The sequence below is a fragment of the Neopsephotus bourkii genome, unplaced genomic scaffold (assembly GCF_033783945.1).
Source record: "Neopsephotus bourkii isolate Nb327-2 ecotype Australia unplaced genomic scaffold, CSIRO-AGI_Nbou_v1 NB_463, whole genome shotgun sequence".
Taxonomy (NCBI): domain Eukaryota; kingdom Metazoa; phylum Chordata; class Aves; order Psittaciformes; family Psittacidae; genus Neopsephotus; species Neopsephotus bourkii.
The window spans coordinates 1,102,347-1,121,418 of NW_026900965.1; the positions used below are offsets into that span (position 1 = coordinate 1,102,347).

Sequence of the window (19,072 nt, forward strand, 5' to 3'; positions counted from 1 at the left end):
GTCCTGCAAAGGGAAGTTTTATATCTACTTTTCACAAACTTTATTCTAAGTACCACAAAGTTTTGTAAAAATGTGAGCCCTGAGAATTTGAAACCCACATTTTCTCTTTTCATGTCCATACACATTTATGTGTGTGAACAGCTGGGGTTTTCAGGTAATCCCAGCCAGACAGCAGTCACTGATACGTTCATGAAAACCCAGTGACATTCTGGACCCAATAAATATTGTACTGCGCCAATATTTAGGGAACATAAATGCTCCTTAAATGAATACATAAACTCTTAATGCCAAGTTCCTTTTGCTTTGGCTCACCATGGGATGACTCCGATTATTCCCTCTCACTTTGTAGCTCATCTTTCTCCCATTGATGCCTATAAAAATTTCCAGTCTCTGAATCAAAATGAGTTTATTGGGCATCATATGATATAGTGCTGTTTTAAACCTCCAAATATTTTACTAACACTTAGATGGAGACTTCTACAGGTTAATCCAGGCAGGTTAATAAAAACCTATAGCTGCAGTTGCAGTGACGATTGATTGAGCAGCTGTATACACATGTTTTCTTCTGGTCATTTCCATTTCCCTGTAAATCAGATTTACCCCCTGAGCAAGTGTGCACAAACTTCAGCCCAAAACTTTTGGCCAGATAATTCTGGAAGTCAGCACTAGCCAGGATTATGTGAATACTACAGTGAACACCATTAAACGGGTACCAAGTAGTCATAAGGTGACAACTGTTACTTGACAAGACACTTGTACTCACTTACAGTACATAGAATAAATCACATACACAGAACATATAAAGTTCTTTTACAGTAGCAGCTTTATGTCTTACACATTGAAAGACTCACAACTCTACCAGTGATAGAGTTCTGCATTCCACTCTGTAGCATCATTACAGCAGTAGATGATTAAAATGAGAATTTCTGATTTAAGATACATATTTCAATATAGGCGAGTCCTCACAACTGCCCTGCCCCGTCAACTGAGAGCTAGAGAGGGTCAACTGGTCAAGAAAACATTTATTTATCAATAACAACTTAATACTGCATAGACAAAGTGAATTTAGAGATGTTGAACAGTAAAAAAGCATGCGCAGCACCAACGAACATCAGCTCTTAACTGTAACAAGTAAATAACATGCCTGAATGTGACACTTTCACCTTCTATTAATAAACAATTAAAAATTACCCTCTTAGGAGATATATAAGGTGTTTGTCTGTACATGTTATCCAAAGGAATGCAGCAAAGACATCTACACTATGTATCAGTAAGATCAGCAAGCATGAACAATGTAGTTATTTACACCATAAAGTATCAGGGGAAGAAGTTGTCCCTCCTAAACTCAACCTTGGCCAACCAGCCAAACTTAAGTCATAAGTTAACAGCAAAACCCCACAGACAACTCAGAAGTAGCACGATCTATGCTAAAAGCAATTTTATTAATACATAACAATTGCCAAACTCACTAATCTGCATGGAATATTACATGAATATTACCAAAAATGATCCCAAGAAGAATAAAATACAAGCAAATTGCAATGGCACACAGTTTTGCTCTGCAAAATAAGGACATATATCATGGTAAACTCTCAGCTGGCAGGGCATGATCGGCCTCTGCAGCAGAAAGTATCAAATTTGGGATTTGTTTTATTTTGGAATTCCACCAGTGAGTTGTCCTAACCGATTCCTTAAGAGGTCTTTGCAACTTCGTGAAGTGCATTGAGATACATGGAAAAACATCTGCTCTTCACTGCCCACTCTTGTAGGACCTCTCAGGATGCTGACATATTAATGATGTCAACATTTTAAACCCTGAGGGGTTAAAGTCCTTTTCCCTCTCCCCCTCCTAAGGATTTTGCAGCGAAGTCATGCTGTTAAGATGCTTATTTAGCCCAAGTGAAACCCAGCTCCCTTCACACTTCACCTCTTACTGTTCCAGATGCATCCTCTAGAGTTCAGAACCATTAAGCACATGGCAAAATTAGCAGGAACAACATGCAGCTGATGTGACACATGCTTCCCCATGCCAGACAAAACCAACAGAGACCATCACGGGACACACAGACACCCAGAGCACGTCACCAACTGAAGCCACTGCCTCCAACTTGGTTACACAGGAGGAATGGGGATAAGCTTCACCATTCCCTTTTTTGGGTTGATCCATTTGGAAAGGATGATCACGTCACCAGAACTATTTTAGGAGGAGGGCTGGGTTTTGCATTCTGAATAATACCAAGATTTGATTTTCTCCCAGATGGCTGAGGGAGATGTTTGGGGGTTTGCCTTTTTTTTCCCCTCTGGAAGCTGGAGAGCAGATAAACTGCTACAACCACCATGAACTGATGGGTTTCAAGAGACTGAGCTGCTATTTTATCAGAAAGGAATTTCAATATTCACGTTGTGCCGTATCACAATTTCTATAAATCATCACGTATTATATCAAGAAGGAAGGAAAGCCCCCCATAGTTTGCTAAAACTGGATTACTATATCCAACTGTTGAAGCTTTCCAGATGGAAGGAACCGAAAAAGGGCAAGGGAAACACATCTGTATTGTCATGAGCTAATACACAGGCAACACCACTGCAGGGCAGAGGAAGGGACCAGGTAGTTAATAGGTCAAATGTGATTTGACTTTGTTTTCTGCTCAGGTCTCGGTGCACCTAACAAAATCAAGTGAGCAGCAGCAGCCCTGCACCAGCAACACAGAAGACACGGGTACTTGTACTGACCGGCTCAGAGTCATAGCAATAATCATCCCAGCTCTGTCTGAGGGGTTTCTTTGTCATCTGAAAGCAAGGCAGACTGGGTTAAGTAGTGTTCAGACCAAACAGAACTCCCACTAACCTGCTCCTTAACCAGGGCACCAACGTCAACCTTCCAAGTAAAATAATTGTTATTCTGGATAGTCACTGCTTACTTTTGTTTTGTTTTTAAGCTAAGATTTATAATGCTTTTGTATTCATGGTGCTCTGATTCCTGCTTCCTGTGATTTCAAGACACATGCTTTATGGATTTTAAGATCTTTTTCTCCATGGTTGGAGAACCCTTTAGTTTACCCAGAGTTGAAGAGCTACTGATGTAAAAAATCCCACTGAAGACCAGAATTCTTTGGTTTCTACTCTCAACCCCTGCTCTAGACACATGTAAGTGCTGCAAAAGTGCAACCGTCCAACCTATTAGAAAGTCACACTTGAAAGCTTTGTAGGAATCAGTATCTTTATTTCCAATCAGACAGAGATGGTGTTGAGAGAAGCCAAAGCATCTGTCAGTGACCAGTCCTAGCAGGGAGAGACACATCTCACCAGAGCTCCTGATGAGCTTAAACTAAGGGTCTAATCCTGCAAACCACTGATTTCAATATGGTTAAATGTGAGTAAGTCACAGAGAACAGTCAGCAAGCTACAGGGTAGGCAACAGAATGTTTACCTGCCATTGGTAAGAGATATGGAGAAGCTGTCCAAACTCAGGGGATTAAAATTGGTTGTTTTTTTTTCCAAACCTGATCCCTGCCTTTACAGATCAACAAAAAACCCATTCCATTTTGGTGAAATACCTGAATAGATTATTTCTCATCTGCAATGTAAAACACGTTTGTTTTGCGTAACATGGCATAAGCTGAGGAAGCAGGGAGAAGAAAAATAGGGCTTGACCCAAGGACCAAGTCAGTGCTTGACTTGAGGGGCCTGGGTCAATGTTTTCTAGCTTTTCCATGTTACTATTTAATTCGTAGTTACACACAGGTTCAGTTCTGAGCTCGTTCCTGGCCTTCTTAAAGGAGAAGGGATTTCTTAAGCACACATTTAAGAAGCTACTGCAAACTCTCAAGGGTTATTTTACAATTTTTCCCCTTTTATGCTTCCAAAATTTTCTTTTCCCATTCCTCCACTACCTCTTTTTCCTTCTTTTTCTTTGTTTTCCTTTCTCCCCTTTGCCTGTAGGGCACAGGAAAGCTGTCACGGTGGTTTTAATATGAAAGGATGCCCTGAACTATAGGTGACATTTCCCATGGCTGTCAGTGTTAAATGGTCTCTTTAACACTAATGATTAAAAATATTAAAATCATTGTAATAAAATCCCTAAAAATTCAGGCTGTCACCACTGTCCAAACACTATTCAGGCAAGTCCAGAGTCTGCCTCCCTGATGCACAGGATGTAGCTTTGCATCCTTCTCCAGCCTACTCGCCCACAGCATCCTAATTTAGATTAAAATACATGTTTCAGCCTAAATGATCTCACTTCTACTGGTTCTACACTCTACATGGATTTATAATTTGACTTGAAATATGAACACCCTTAAAGGGGTATTAAAACCCCAGAAGGACTCTAATTAAAAGCAGTGTTTTCAACAAACAGAAAACTATCGGATTGCCCAACAAAACCTGTGAAACCAAAACATTGGATCCAAATGATCTTGGCTCCTTCCCACTGCAAAACAGCAGCACAGATGGTCGAGCAGATCCCACCATGTTCTCCAGCTAACGCCTGAGGCACAATGAGGGCAAGCAAAAAGCATTCAGCTCTGAGTATGTTACTCATCTGTGCAAATTTCCTGATGCTGCTAAGAGTGGGTGGGAGTTGCTAATATCACAATACATTCAGGCTTAGATAACTTGCTTTAAAAGGTCTTTATAAAGCCCCTGGTAATTAAGGCATATTCCAGCGTTACATTCTATTTCTAGAAAGACTAAATGCTATTTGGGTTGAGGTGCACATAAAAGTTTCTCCCCAGTTTATGGGTTAAATCATGTTCCAGCTCCAAGAAAATGGCAATCAGTTAAAAATCCAGTTATAACGCAACTACTCTTCCACTTATTCCTACTCCTTTTTTTCTCTTTTTGAGCAAAAAGCAATAAAATCCTCATTCACCAGCATCAGTGGACAAGCGCATCTTAAATACCTGCAATAAATCACATTTTCCAAACGATGAGCTTATTGTGCCGTTGGTAACTCCTCACTCATTTTTAATTCCCACATTTTCAGTGGTTGCTGTGGTTTTCTTGAGATTAAGCTTCTATTGTTAAATTAAAAGGATCATGCTCACTGCCAGCCATGGAGCTACAGGATTATTAGAACTACCTCATGCAAGGTGTTATACCCTGAAGAGCTACTAGAATCATCACACATCTTCTCCTTTTCTCCTAGTCAGCAGACAGATGTTAATACCTACATGACATTCACAAACATAACAGGTAAATCATTACCATTTCTGCCTTTGACAATTAAAGCCACACTGTATTTCATGCTTCCCAGCTGGGGGACAGAAATGGAAAATACCCATGTTGATATTTTTATGTCATATTATCAGGTGTTCAGATTGCCAAAGCAGAATTATTTCCAATGAGAAAGGCCACCTGTCAAGCATTAAGACAACCCATTTGTTAGTTGTCTACTACTCCAACATTTTCTTTATTAGCATTAAGTATCAGCAGTAGAAAAGGCAAGACCATGTAATGGATTCCTGTAGAGTATTCCCACCTGGTTAAGGTAATGATATTCCTCAGGCTGCTTCAGATGGAATGCTGATCTCTCTTCCTCGCTTGCTCCTGCCAGGAGGTAATAAAATACGTGGTAGTTCCTGGTGACAAATAAAAGAAAGAAAGATGTTAGACTCCAAACTAAACAGCAGTGTTCAGAGAAATGCATGTGAACCTCAGAACTGGATCTTCCAGCTTCCAAACTCAGGCCTGAACACTGGGAATGGAGTCACTTTTACATCACTTTGCCATGATGTAAAAGATGAAATGAAGTAATGGAGAATGAGAACCCTCTTTTCCATCCAAGGACACCCACTGGCCTAGAATGTGCATAAAGAATTCCTGACGTCATCACTTTTCCCTTCAGAAACATGTGCAATGCCTACATGCTGATTACAATCAAACCAACGTATTTCCTTGCAATGAAGTGATGAGGATGATTATTTTTAATACCTTATTATCATCTAAAAGGCAATGATTTTGCAGTTGCAGTTCCGTAAGACAGTAGAAAAAGCCTCCATTTTCATGACTACTCAAGTATTCAAAATACTTGAATATTACTAATACTAAACCCACCCCAGTGACACTTGTGTTTCGCTTCAAGACACCTCGAGCACAGCTTAACACTAAAAGCACAGAAGCAGTTCTAAACTTAAATTTTGCTTTTATGCTGGATCTTTTCCAAGAGGAACCAAGTTTAATCATCTTGCAACACCCAAGAGTACATTTGTCGAGGCTGAATGGGCTATTTAATGTTGGGACAGGCTCATGAGCATGCAAGAAAACTTCTCATACATCTGTCTCAAAAGGGAAACAAAGAAGTGCCAAACATTCAAAGACCACCAGAAGCAGCAAATTTATTTAAAGTGAGAGTAATAAGCGCTGAGAGAGAAGTACGTAACAACTCTGATGTTGCAATTAGGAAAGAACAATGTGCTTACATTTGTGTCTATAGAGTTTTCGCTTTCTCTAGAGGCCCTTCTGATGGCTTCAATGTGTAAAGAACTGTAAAACAGAACTAAAATACCATCTCCACCCCCAAATTCTATATTAAATAGCTTACGAGTTGCACAAGGAAACAAATGGTATGTAGTATTCCATATGACATGACTCAGGAAGAGAATGCGAAATGTAAGTCAAGGACCATCAGTAAAATACTGGAGCTTGTTTTCCCTGGTTAGCACATTCCTCCCGAAACAGCAAAATATAAAATGTGTCGTTTATTTCGGAAGCACAGGGTTAGGACCATGAAATTCCTGACCCCCTCGGGCCAGCTTCCCTTAAAACAAGGGTTTAAACTCTCAGCGCCACACTATCAGCACATGGAGAACTCAAAACCAACCCTGTAAGCAAAATCCCAGCACTTACCGTTCATTGTGCTCCTGATAGACTAGTCTTGATTTCTCCAGGAGGTACTTCTCCACATAAGCTCTGAAAGGCCAAAATAAAAGCATTATTCATTGACCCAATACTTTACTGAAATGAATGCAGCTTTACCTGGACTTTTCAGGCTTGGTACGCACAGAAATCAAAAGTTTTAGCCTTGTTTCACTTAGTTATATAAATTGATTCCTAGGCAGAACAAGCCCAATATTATGTTTGGCTTTCGAGGTTTTTTTGGTTTGATACAAAGCCAACACTAACTTGGATATGAAAGACATGAGCTCAGATGCATTAGCCTATGGGCAGGGAGCACAGGGGGAAATGCTGACAGCAACCAAGACTCTTGGGTACCTATTTAATCCAAAGCCAGCAAAACAGACCTGCTTGCAGATCAAGCATCTGCACACAGGAAAAAGACCTGGGTGCAAAGGTTTGCAGGACCACAACCAGCTGCAGAATCGCCCCCCGAGTCACCATTCCCTCTTCCAGAAGAGGCACTTCCCAACAAAAACCCAGGCTGTAAACTTGTGGCTACGGTTAAAAAACAAACAATTGCAAAAGCCCCTAACTGGAGTTTACATTTTCTCCTAAGAGCCTCCCCAACAAACATGCTTCATTTATATATTAAATACTTATCTTCAAGCCTGTAGAGCTAAAACAAGCTTCAACAGGTTTTTTCTTCCAAACAATTCTAACCAGTAATGATAGGGATTTAGAAACCAGAGTTTTGATGACGTAGCTGTGCGTTTCCAGCTCCAGATGCCCAGTGACGTGGCCATAACATTAGCAGTCACATATGAATCAAGAAACCCACTGAAGGTCGGGCATGGTAGGACAGGGAAGTGCCTCTACGCTTGTGTCTCCACCAGTCTCCAGACCTGTTTATTACTTACATCCCAGTAATTGTCTCTCTTTCCACTGAAGAGTCAACCAAAAGAAACCCTGCGCTGCTGCAGATTACTGACAACTTTTAAAGCAGCTCATAGGAGAGGCTGCTAGAAGAGGTAGGAGAGCTGGATCAGAGGGTGGGAGCTGCTCTGCTCTGGAGCCAGGCTGAGAGAGCTGGGCTGGGGCAGCCTGGAGAAGAGAAGGCTCCTGAAGGGGAGACCTTAGAGCAGCTCCAGTGCCTAAAGGGGCTGCAGGAAACCTGGAGAGGGGCTTGGGACAAGGGCCTGTAGGGACAGGCCAAGGGGAATGGCTTGAACCTGCAGAGGGGAGACTGAGCTGAGCTCTTAGGCAGAAGCTCTTCCCTGTGAGGGTGCTGAGGCGCTGGCACAGGGTGCCCAGAGAAGCTGTGGCTGCCCCATCCCTGGCAGTGCTCAAGGCCAGGTTGGACACAGGGGCTTGGAGCAAGCTGCTCCAGTGGGAGGTGTCCCTGCCTGTGGCAGGGGTTGGAGCTGGAGAAGCTTTAAGGTCCCTTCCAAGGTGGGCCCAAACCAGTCTGTGGTTCTATGAAATGGCATACCCAACCCCCAACAGGTTGCTGATCTTGCGGCATAGCAGGAGTAAAGGAAGGACAGCAGAGCAGTGCTATTCCTTGTTTATTCGCTGTGAGGAAGCTGAAGACAATCTATGGATATTCCTTACTGAGAGGAGGTGTTTTTTGTATCTACTTCCTAACCTGGAACCAGTTTTTGAATTCCAAGCCATGCCATATACTCATTGAAGGGGTTTTGAGCACATAAATGAAGAAGGCATCAGAGTGTCCCAGATACCACTCCCACCCCTGAGCAGTAGCTCAGCACACTGCTGTATGACAATCCAGATCACGTCCACCAGCCTCAGCATTTCATGCCTTCCCCTGTGGTTTCTGCTCTTATTATAGACTCCCCCCTAGAAAATCACTCTCATTTAGGTTGAAAAGGTCTTTGGGAAGTCATCTGCTCCAGACACTATTTAAATCAGGGCAATTTTTTTCTTTTTTCCTTTTTTTTTTTCTTTTGGTAGATGCAACTAAAATGGTGTTCTGGTGAAATTCTACTTGCTTAGTGCAAAGGCAATAGTGAATGCATATTCCAAGGGGAATGTATATCCCTTCTTGTAACAGGGTAGTGAAAAGCAAAACCAATGGAAGGATAAAAAAGTAGATGTCTCCAAATGTTTTCTTTGTTTACTATTGCCAATTCCATCAAACCTATCTTTAAGAGTAAAGAAAAGGAGTTCTGAGAGTATGATGTTGTGTAAAATACTCCTTTTAAGCCTGCTACAAAGCCTGTACTTAGCATCCTAGGTACCATCATCTGAAATCAGAGACTGAATTTCATATACAAACACCAAGATGCAAAACTCCTCAGCACGGCATGTTTGAGAGCACCAGCTCCTGTTATTTGAGATACAGCCTCATGCCACTGCACAGAGTTACCATTACACCAGGGCACTGCTGCTTTTAATTAAAATGTCTCCTATCTGGCTCTTCTGCAATTTATGGAGCGTGTCAGATCTTGAGGCTTTTGATCATCTTAGGAGGAGTGAAGAGGTTGCAAAGACCTTCCTCCAGAACTCGCTTATCGTCGAAGAGGACATCATAAATTAGGACAGCTTGATGGGAACACAGTTTGCTGCAGCCATTGCTCATGCTCCATCAACTTTCAAGACGTCTTCAAAGCCTTCATTTCATGGGGTGGAGTTGGCTGCTACTAAAGCTCTTAGCTATTATATCTCTTAAGTTGAAATCTGCTTCAAGTTTTGGGGCATTATATTCATAGGGTTTGTAAGCAAATACCCAACTGCTACTTTCAGCCTCTGAACAGAGAAAAGTCCTGATTTGGGGCTGCAAATTACAGTTACATTAACAAAACAAATTACATGCAGAATATAAAATTACCATTAACTTGGGTTGTGCTTAAAATCTATGCTAAATTAAAAGGAAAAGAAATAAAATACTTGTGATCTTTATAAGACTAAGGGGAAAAGCTGTGGTCTCATATGCCAGGAACAGCTCACAGGTTATTTTAAATGTCTCTTTATTTTCATTGGGGCAGCACTTCAAGCTTATAGCAAAGCACAATCCCACCACACTGTCAAGCAAAGATTAAGAAAGTGTTTTGGTTTTTTTTAAGAAGAAAGAAAATTCCTCTTTTTTTATGAACTAGAGTATACAAATACAATGATACGGCACCTATTTGCAAGTATAGAGGCCACTTCCACATAGCTGGCATAAAGATAACGTGTTGTTACGGCATTTGTTGGATTCTTGTTACCTTGTATTTCAGTCAGTATTAACAAAACCCTTAGGCTTATCGTTTTAACTGTTGTGTTCACCAGAAATAAAGAAGAAAAAAGAAGGAAAGACAAAGAACATCAGGTTTGACGTAGGATGACAAACCAGCGGGAAGGTACACAGAGTACCCAGCTCATGTGAAAAATTAATGGAAGCAATTTGTGTGATCCTGTTCTGATGGGGAAAAAAAAAAAAGGAAAGAAAAAGATTTAAAAGCAATTCTCTAAAAGAACAACAAAGTCCCAGCAAGAGCTCTCCCAGCTAGTGGCAGAAACCATACACGTCCCCTGGAACGTTACTTCTACTCTTGGTTTTTCCAACTGAGCTAATCAACCTGGACAAAAAGCAGAGTTAATGAAGCCCTTCTCCTTTAGAGCCAGCCTGAGTCCCTTTGCGACGACCTGATGCCCTGTAAAGTGTCAAAGCCAAGGAGAAAGCCAGGCTTAGGTAAGCCCAGCTGCAGGTTTCATCGCCAGGCTTCAACCACACAGCACCTCGGTGGCAGCCATTGGCGGGGCAGGAAGGTTTGAGTCACAGCTGCACATCCTCAGAGCTTTGGGTAGCAGCAGAGATGCTGAGATAAACTGTGGAGAACCACACTGGAGACAAGAGTCTCTTGTAACGGGGGGGAAAGTGGCCTTAACTGTTCAAGGCTTGGCTTAAAGAGAGACTTCAGGGCAAAGACAGAAGCATATGGGGAATTAGTGATCAAGGCTCCATCGAATCTGTAACACCCACGGGACAGCTGGAGATTAAATCCCCCCTGGGACTGAGCAAAGCCTCTGCTTCCATCATATGCACCAGACCTCTAACCCAGCCTAGCTAAAACATTCCCCTTTCCTGCCTTAACTGCTGTCTTAAGAGGAAAACTTCCATTTCATCCTAATTATAAAGTTGACATCCTAAGGAGAGCTCAACAGGCTTGAAGCCATCTCAGGTGCATTCACACCTCAATGTACAGCTCAGATGCACCAACATTTTCATACCAATGGATTTAAATATGCTAAAAAACATTTGGGGTTTTTTTTCCCTCTTGGGAAAAAAATACTGGTCCAAAAAATGAACCTGGTTCTTTGCATACCCCCTGCCACAGCCTGCTCAGGCTCTGTGTGCAGACAGAAGGACGTACAGCATCTTCAACCTGATGCCACTCACCCTCGCACGGTGCCCGTCTCCTGGTAATTCACTTGGATAAATTTGCCGAAGCGACTGGAGTTGTTGTTATGGGCGGTTTTTGCATTTCCAAAAGCCTGTGAAGAGAGGGAGATGCCACCATTACATTGGAAAAGCCACCACCTGACCTTATTTACATTCACATCACCGGCAACTCAACTTTGGGGCTTTGCTCGCAGTGTAGATTTAACGAAAAGCATATGGTGAGAGTCATTTGAATGCTCTATAAAATAATATGATGAGCTTATGGGGACCATATTCATTTCCAGTTTGGTATTCATGAAGGGCAGATAAACACTGTTTAAAAATAAAGTGTTAGCTTTATTTTAGTTAGAGAGATTTAGTAGTAGAAGTTATTACAGGCTGCATTAAGGCTGTGCTTTATTCATTTAAATAAACAGAAAAGTACAGTGCTCCGACAAGACTCTCAATTTTAATGAGCTAGAGGAAGCTGCTTTTTAATTATACATGGAATTAAGAGGGAAAAAATGCTTTGAAGGCTACTCAGATGTCAGACAATGTCATATATTGCACCGGCATGACCCAGAGTATTTTCAGCATTTCAGACACTGCCATTTCGATTTGCTGCTGTTGCTTTTCCCAAATCAAAATGCTTTTAAGTCTTTATTATGCAAAGCTTTTATTAAACCCCTGCCCCAGCGAGGTACCTCATATAAGGAGTCATTTGTTGCCATTTAAAAGAAATCTCTGAAGAGCTACTGGGAACCTGTGAGAACCAACACTCAGCTCCTCTGAAAACTGGTGTTTTGAATGGTGCCCAAAGGACTCTAATAACAATCCAGCCCACAGTGACAGAATCTGTCAAGCTGACAGCTCCAATTAATGCTTCGTTTATAAACCAGTTTTGAGAATCATTCACCTTTTCTTCTCAGCCAAACTTATTTAAGGTAATTATACACAAGATAATTTCTAAGTGCTGTTTGTGTACGGACATTTTGTGCTGAGGCTTAATATTAGAGCTCAGGTTCGAGCTCCCAACTGATTTATTCCCTACTCAGCTGTTTATTAGAAAAGATTAAAAAGAGCTTTACATCTATAATCTGGAGCTTTTCAAATGACCTTTTTCAGATTTAACTTTGCAATCAAAAGCAAAAAAGAAGGGTAAATTCAGTGAAACCTTGGCGAGAAGGTTCGACATTTGGAATTTGACACCTTCGGTACCTGTGTGGTGGGCGCTCTCATGCCTTCTTTTATCTTCCCAAGCACATCTAGTTAGCAATCTGGTTAGATTTCATGATTTAAGAACCAAAGGAGGTGTGCTACCAGAATAACAATGTGATTTCCCCCCGCATTTGAATACAGGGATTTGTTTAAACGCAGGCTGTTGCATATGAATTCACTTGAGTTGACTAAAACAAGTTCTGGGATAGCCGAAACCTGCCGAGCAAGCAGATTATATTTGAAAGATGATTTCAGACACAGCTAAGGAACACTCCCCTGCAGAGCTTTCATTTCTTTTCAGGCTGCTCACAGTTGGTTTTTGCTTATTCCCCCCAAAAATCCTCCCCACACCTAGCCCCCCACCTTTACCCCGTGCTACAGAGGGTGGGTGTCAAAGATGCCCACACCTCTAGGTGACCATTCAAGCCTCCTAAGCTCTCCCAACAAGGAAAATCCTGGCATCCTCCCCCCAGAAATAGGCATTTTGCAATAAAAGTCAGAATGCTATTTTATTTATTGGGTAATGGCTCCATGCTTGAAGAGAGTAGACTGAGGTGAGGTCTTAGGCAGAAGTTATCTCAGATCTTAGGCAGGGGGTTGGATGAGTTTTATGGTCCCTTCAACCCAAACCATTCTGTGGTTCTGTGATTCTATGATTAACATTTTTATGTATCGTCCTTAGGTATCTTAGCAAGCAGAGACACAGCAAAAAGCAGAATATGTTGACATTCAAGCTATGTATCTCTATATATTTATAGAGATATTTAGATCATAGAATCATAGAATAGTTAGGATTGGAAAGGACCTTAAGACCATCCAGTTCCAACCCCCTGCCATGGGCAGGGACACCTCTCTCTAAACCACGCCACCCAAGGCTCTGTCCAACCTGGCCTTGAACACTGCCAGGGATGGAGCATTCACAACCTCCCTGGGCAACCCATTCCAGTGCCTTACCACCCTTACAGTAAAGAACTTCTTCCTTATATCCAATCTAATATTAGTTTTCAATTATATTAATTATGTTACAACATTTCCCTGCAATAGGCCCCACTCTAATCCAAGACATCATGTTAAACCAATATGATAAAGTTTCTATATACCTAATTAATGTTACCCACTTGAGAACAAACAAGCTAGCAGCACCATGAACTTCAGCACACCAAACAGAAGGCAGCCCTATTTTCATCACTTTTTCATATAACTTAATAAAGAATTTAAGCCAAAAGCAATATTAAAAGGATTTTCTGTTTCGGTTCCCTGTGCTTATACCTTAAGTAATAGCACAGGTAGAGAAATAAGATCTATTTATTAGGATTAGCTTCGGAAAGAGCCTTACCCACGAATAAACCTTTTTTATTCTGTAACAAGTAACATTTAAAGTCAGGAGAAAACATTTCAAATATAGGAGTGGGAAATGCAAGAGTTGTCTTTCTTTTATGAGCTTTCTTCTGGATTAACATGCCAGGCCACATTATATTTTATAACCCGAACGCCTACAGAAATCATAACCCATAATATCCCTCTTTCAGGCATTCTTCTTTATTGCTGATGCAAATGAGAAAGCTCTTTGGATCACAGCTTGTTAAAACTTAAGGCTGCCTCTATGGCAAAGCCACGCTGGTGACGGGCCAACCAGTAGCTAAAGAGACGCCCGATGTTGAACTTGAGACAACCTAATGCAGTTTCATTTGGTTTACTCAGCATGTTCCATTAACAGAACTATTGGGCTATTGAAGAACAGTGCTATTCATTCCATTTCTGCATGCCTAATCTATCCATACTCGAAGAAGACGCCACGTCCTTCTGCAAGGGCATAACACAATAGTTCAGCTTCAGAAAACACAAAATGAGTTATAACTGCTTTCCTAAAACAAATTACCTTCTGTTCGTGTGATTTCCCTTTCCTGACTCATTGATTCAAAGCTGCTGAGCAGCTCAACGGACAAAACTCTGTGACAGCATTCCTAAAATTCTCGGGGAGACCAAAGCTTTTCCTGGCCAAGGCTCAACATTTTGAAGGCAACAAAATTCAATACGTTCCTCTGTAGGAGCTGAGCATCCCTCTGGAGCAGGCACTGGGGATTCAACGATTTAGAGAAGGCAGAGCAATGAGCAGCTCCATTCCTGCTGCCTCCTACAAACCTCCTGCACAAAGAGATGCTTATCGTGGATGGAAGGGAAAAAATGAAATTAACAGTTTCAGGGCTAAATAGTTCACGTTCTTCCTTGCGTGATCCCAAAGACCTGTGGTCTCTTCATCTTGGACTGAATATGAATGCAATCTGGATTCACTACAGATTAGAGCCACAATAAGGATTATTTTAATGTTTTTCTTGAAATAAGGTTATTTCCCACCCTCCCACAGCTGCCCCATCCCTGGCAGTGTTCAAGACCAGGTTGAACGGGACTTGGAGCAACCTGTTCTAGTGGAAGGCGTCCCTGCCCATGGCAGGGGGCTGGAACTGGATGAGCTTTAAGGGCCCTTCTAACTCAAATCATTCTATGACCTAGGAAAACACCACAGTGACTTCTTCTGATACAGCAATGGCAAAAAGATGCTGTCAGACAGATGATCCTAACTGGATGTCATTCCCCTATAGAATAGCAGCTGCATTCCCCTACACCATAACAGTTTCTGCGGTTACTAACACTAGTGCAGAAAGCACCAGTGGAATGATGTGCTCTTGGTGTATTTAAGGTCCCCAGCCCTGCCCTTCTCAACTGAGCCTCTAATATTCACCACCCTTCGAGGGAAAAATAAACATATTCTTATTTTAACTTTGCTATATAGAAAGAGAAACATATTAATAAATGTGGTTTTAAATGGTTTCTTACATACTTGAAATGTAGATTAAATTTATTTAGAAAGCCAAACCATGAATATACCCAAGGCAAGCCAACTGCTTAAATTGCAATACAGGCTATGCCATTGCAGAATAGATATGTTCATAGCTGTATTTCATCCTGGGGCACTGAAGGGGCCGGGAGCAAGATTTAGCCATGCTGATTTATGCTTGGGCCAAGAAATAGGTTAATATCAGGGAAGAGACCCCACTGGAGGACTCATATTCCCTGGATCACTGTGAATACTGGAATTCATGAATCAAACACATTCATAAAGCATGAATGACTTGTAACTGGATAAGCAAGGTGGAGAACTCAAAGCGTCAGTCAGGGAAACCAAACTCTCATCTGAACTTAGGAAACCAAAAAGAATATTTGTGAATTGAAGTCTTTGCATTTAGAGGGGCTAGCAAAGGACAAGATGGGTGCAGGGTCCACAGGATGCACAAGCGCTAATGCACAGGGACTGCACTAAAGAAAACACCACAGGAAAACTCTATTTACCATCAAACAACATCAGCAGGAGGCTAGAGCCAGACACAAAAGATGTAACATGGACACAAAGTCAGATGTGCATCACATGCTTCATCTATAGTGTAGGCTTCCACATGCTGGGTCTAAACATCACCTCTAATTAATGTCCAGATTTGAAGGCAATTTCCCCCCAATATTCTATATGTTATGCTTTAAAAAAATAATAATAAACCACAAATATCTTTATTCCAAAATTTAAAAAAAGACAAGGAAAATAAAATAGCATACTGAAATTTTGTAATTTTCATAGAACTGCAGCCTGGTTTGGGTTGAAGGGTCCTTAAAGCTCACTCAGTTCCAACCCCTGCCATGGGCAGGGACCCCTTCCACTGGAGCAGCTTGCTCCAAGCCCCTGTGTCCAACCTGGCCTTGAGCACTGCCAGGGATGGGGCAGCCACAGCTTCTCTGGGCACCCTGTGCCAGCGCCTCAGCACCCTCACAGGGAAGAGCTTCTGCCTAAGAGCTCAGCTCAGCCTCCCCTCGGGCAGGTTAAATCTGTGACCGGGGCATTCTCTGACTTTTAAAGTTATTCCCTGTAGTTACAAATTCTTTTCTGCATTCTGAAACTTAAACACCTGGACAATAAAGTTCATTTTTGTTTCATTTTATTCAACCTGCAACCAGGCTCCCATGACTTTTTTTTGACTTGTTACATTGTTTTTTAACAGAAATAAATTGACTTATGGCCAGGATATAAAACGCATCTAGGCTACTTAAGCCAGAGCCTTGCTAAATCCCTTCTCATTGCTTCTAGCCTGGGAAACACTTGTTTGAAATGTGGAGCTCACCACTTGATAAAACCCACCAGCCCGAATCACACTACTAAAACTCAACCCCTTGCACCTACCTCCCCCAGCTTTCAGTTTCCATGAGGAGCCCTAAAAGCCACCTCTATGCAGCAGAGCCCACAACACCTAAACAGGCACCTAAATAAGGACCAAAGCCAAAAATCAGCAGCTACAATTTGAGTACCTGCAAAGTCAAATGGCATTTATGTGAATCCTTCAAGCCTCCGTTCTGCGTGGGCAAGCGACAATACTGAATATCTGCTTGAGAGCAAGTAAATACGAGTTCAAGTGCTAGCACCTTGTTCTTCGGTTCTCTTGGTCGTGGCTCATGTTCCACTCAGCCTAATGAAACCATCAATGCTTTTATGGTAAAAGCACAAAGCACAGAGTGTTTATGATGTTGGTGCTGCAGTGCTTGAGGAGAGCTCTCACCGTGCCTGACCTGCAACCCTGGGCTGCCTTTAAAACACTGACCTTTAAAAGCTCTGAATTTTTTTCTCTTACGTTACTCTTTTCTTCATTGTGCTGCTGGAGCACATTACAGAGCCAACCCCTATTTTCCATTGCATAGAATCATAGAATCAATCCCAGAGTGGTTTGGGTTGAAGGGACCTTCAAGCTCACCCAGCTCCAACCCGTCACGGGCAGGGACCCCTTCCACTAGAGCAGCTTGCTCCAAGCCCCTGTGTCCAACCTGGCCTTGAGCACTGCCAGGGATGGGGCAGCCACAGCTTCTCTGGGCACCCTGTGCCAGCGCCTCAGCACCCTCACAGGGAAGAACTTCTGCCTTATCTCCAATCTAAATCTCCAAAGAAATGTACCAATTGTTGCATTTATGAAGGTTAAAACACTCCTCATAATCTTTGGAGGGTTTTTTTGTTACAGGTAGTTTATGCCAACTAAAAATGTCCCACCATAGTGAAACATTTGCACTAAACCTCCCTGGCCATTGTAACACTGAGGTTATTTGCGGACAGCAGCTCTCCCCTCCCTGCTGAATCCAGTCTCTATCCTGGGATGGAGCATTGAGGAATGCATCCTTCACAGCACTTGCCTTAAAACACAGGGCCAGTGAAGATCATCTGACTTTGTGCATTTAGAGTTCACATTCCCTATGTCGTGGTTTCACCACAACCAGACAGCTTTCACTCACTCACTCCCCCCCCCTTCTTGCCCTCCCCCTACTCTCGGAGGGCCGGAGAGGAGAATAAAAAAGAATGCAACTCCCACGGGTTGAGATAAGAACAGTTTAGTAACTAAGGTATAACACAAATCACTACTGCTACCACCAGTAATAGTAATGATAAAGGAAATAACAAGGGAAGAGAATACAACACCCCATCACCAGGCAACCGATAACTTGCTCCCCCCAGCCCGACCAAGCACCGACCGATACCTCCTCCAACCCTGCAGTCCACTCTAGCCCCTTCCGGGTAACTCCCAGTTACATCCTGGGCATGACGTGCTGTGGTATGGAATACTTCTTTGGTCAGTTTGGGTCAGGTGTCCTGTCTCTGCTTCCTCCCAGCTTCCCTCCTCCCTGGCAGAGCATGAGGCTCACAAAGTCCTTGGCCAAACCAAAACATCATTGTTTTTCAGCTTTGTTTCCAGCTGAAAGTCAAAACACAGCACTGCACCAGCTACCAAGAAAGAGAAAAATGACTGCCACTGCTAAACCCAGGACACCCTAATACAAATATGGGAGAAAAAATTACTTTTTAATGGGAGAGCACTGATCTGGAGAAGGTTTTGGTGCCAATTTACTTGAATAAAAGTGCCAGTGTATGTAATGGGAATAAAGAGCACCAACAAATATGCTTGCAGAGTAAGATAACCTAGCTAAGGTACTACAAAAGTCATTACAACACACACTCATTTGGGAGATTTCAAGCTCTGCCGATGCAGATGCTCTATCAGCTATGTAAGAAACAGGATTTAGCATCTGCATTCCTGGCAAATGCTTCAATGTTGGCACAATATTCCTCCATTTCCGATACTTAAGCACGGGATCAGACCATTTCAGCTTCTTCCCTTTAAGCAACACTCTGGAAAACAAAGGAATTACCACTTAACCACAATACAACAAGACAAAACCCCAAAACCAAACCAAAGCCTCGTGCTTAAGTCCTCTTCCCGAACAGGGAGAGTTTTCCTACTCAAGTGCCGTAACAGGGAATAAAATCCAGCTCAACTGGCAGACAGTCACAGGCAAATGCCAGTACAGATGGGTCCTGGAGACAGAGGCTGCCAAATCCATAAGCTCTGGCTCACATCCCTGCTCCTCTGCTCATCTATTTATTCTTTTACACGTAGGGTGGACGGCCCTGGGAAGAGCAGCCAAAGGCACGAGTTTTCCAGCAAACTCACACACGGATGCGTGCCAGCAAACATTGTGGTGGAAAAACAAACTCTTCAGCCTGGGTTCAGCTTGGGATTTACAGAAGTATCCCAAAACGAAGCTGGGAAGCTC

The 19,072-nt window shown here is 42.3% G+C and overlaps 1 protein-coding gene across 10 annotated transcripts in view; it reads right to left on the reverse strand.

Moving 5' to 3' along the window:
- The window catches only part of MYO9A (myosin IXA), a 188,289-nt gene that overhangs the window by 110,887 nt on the left and 58,330 nt on the right, over window positions 1-19,072 (reverse strand). For 9 of the 10 annotated variants that reach the window (XM_061349914.1, XM_061349922.1, XM_061349920.1 and 6 more), the window contains 4 exons: window positions 11,237-11,331; window positions 6,847-6,909; window positions 5,480-5,579; window positions 2,734-2,790 (listed from right to left, as the gene is read on the reverse strand). In XM_061349914.1, coding sequence (XP_061205898.1) covers window positions 2,734-2,790; window positions 5,480-5,579; window positions 6,847-6,909; window positions 11,237-11,331 — 315 coding nt within the window. The remainder of the gene's footprint in view (window positions 1-2,733; window positions 2,791-5,479; window positions 5,580-6,846; window positions 6,910-11,236; window positions 11,332-19,072) is intronic. The other variant, XM_061349919.1, reaches the window with a different exon arrangement.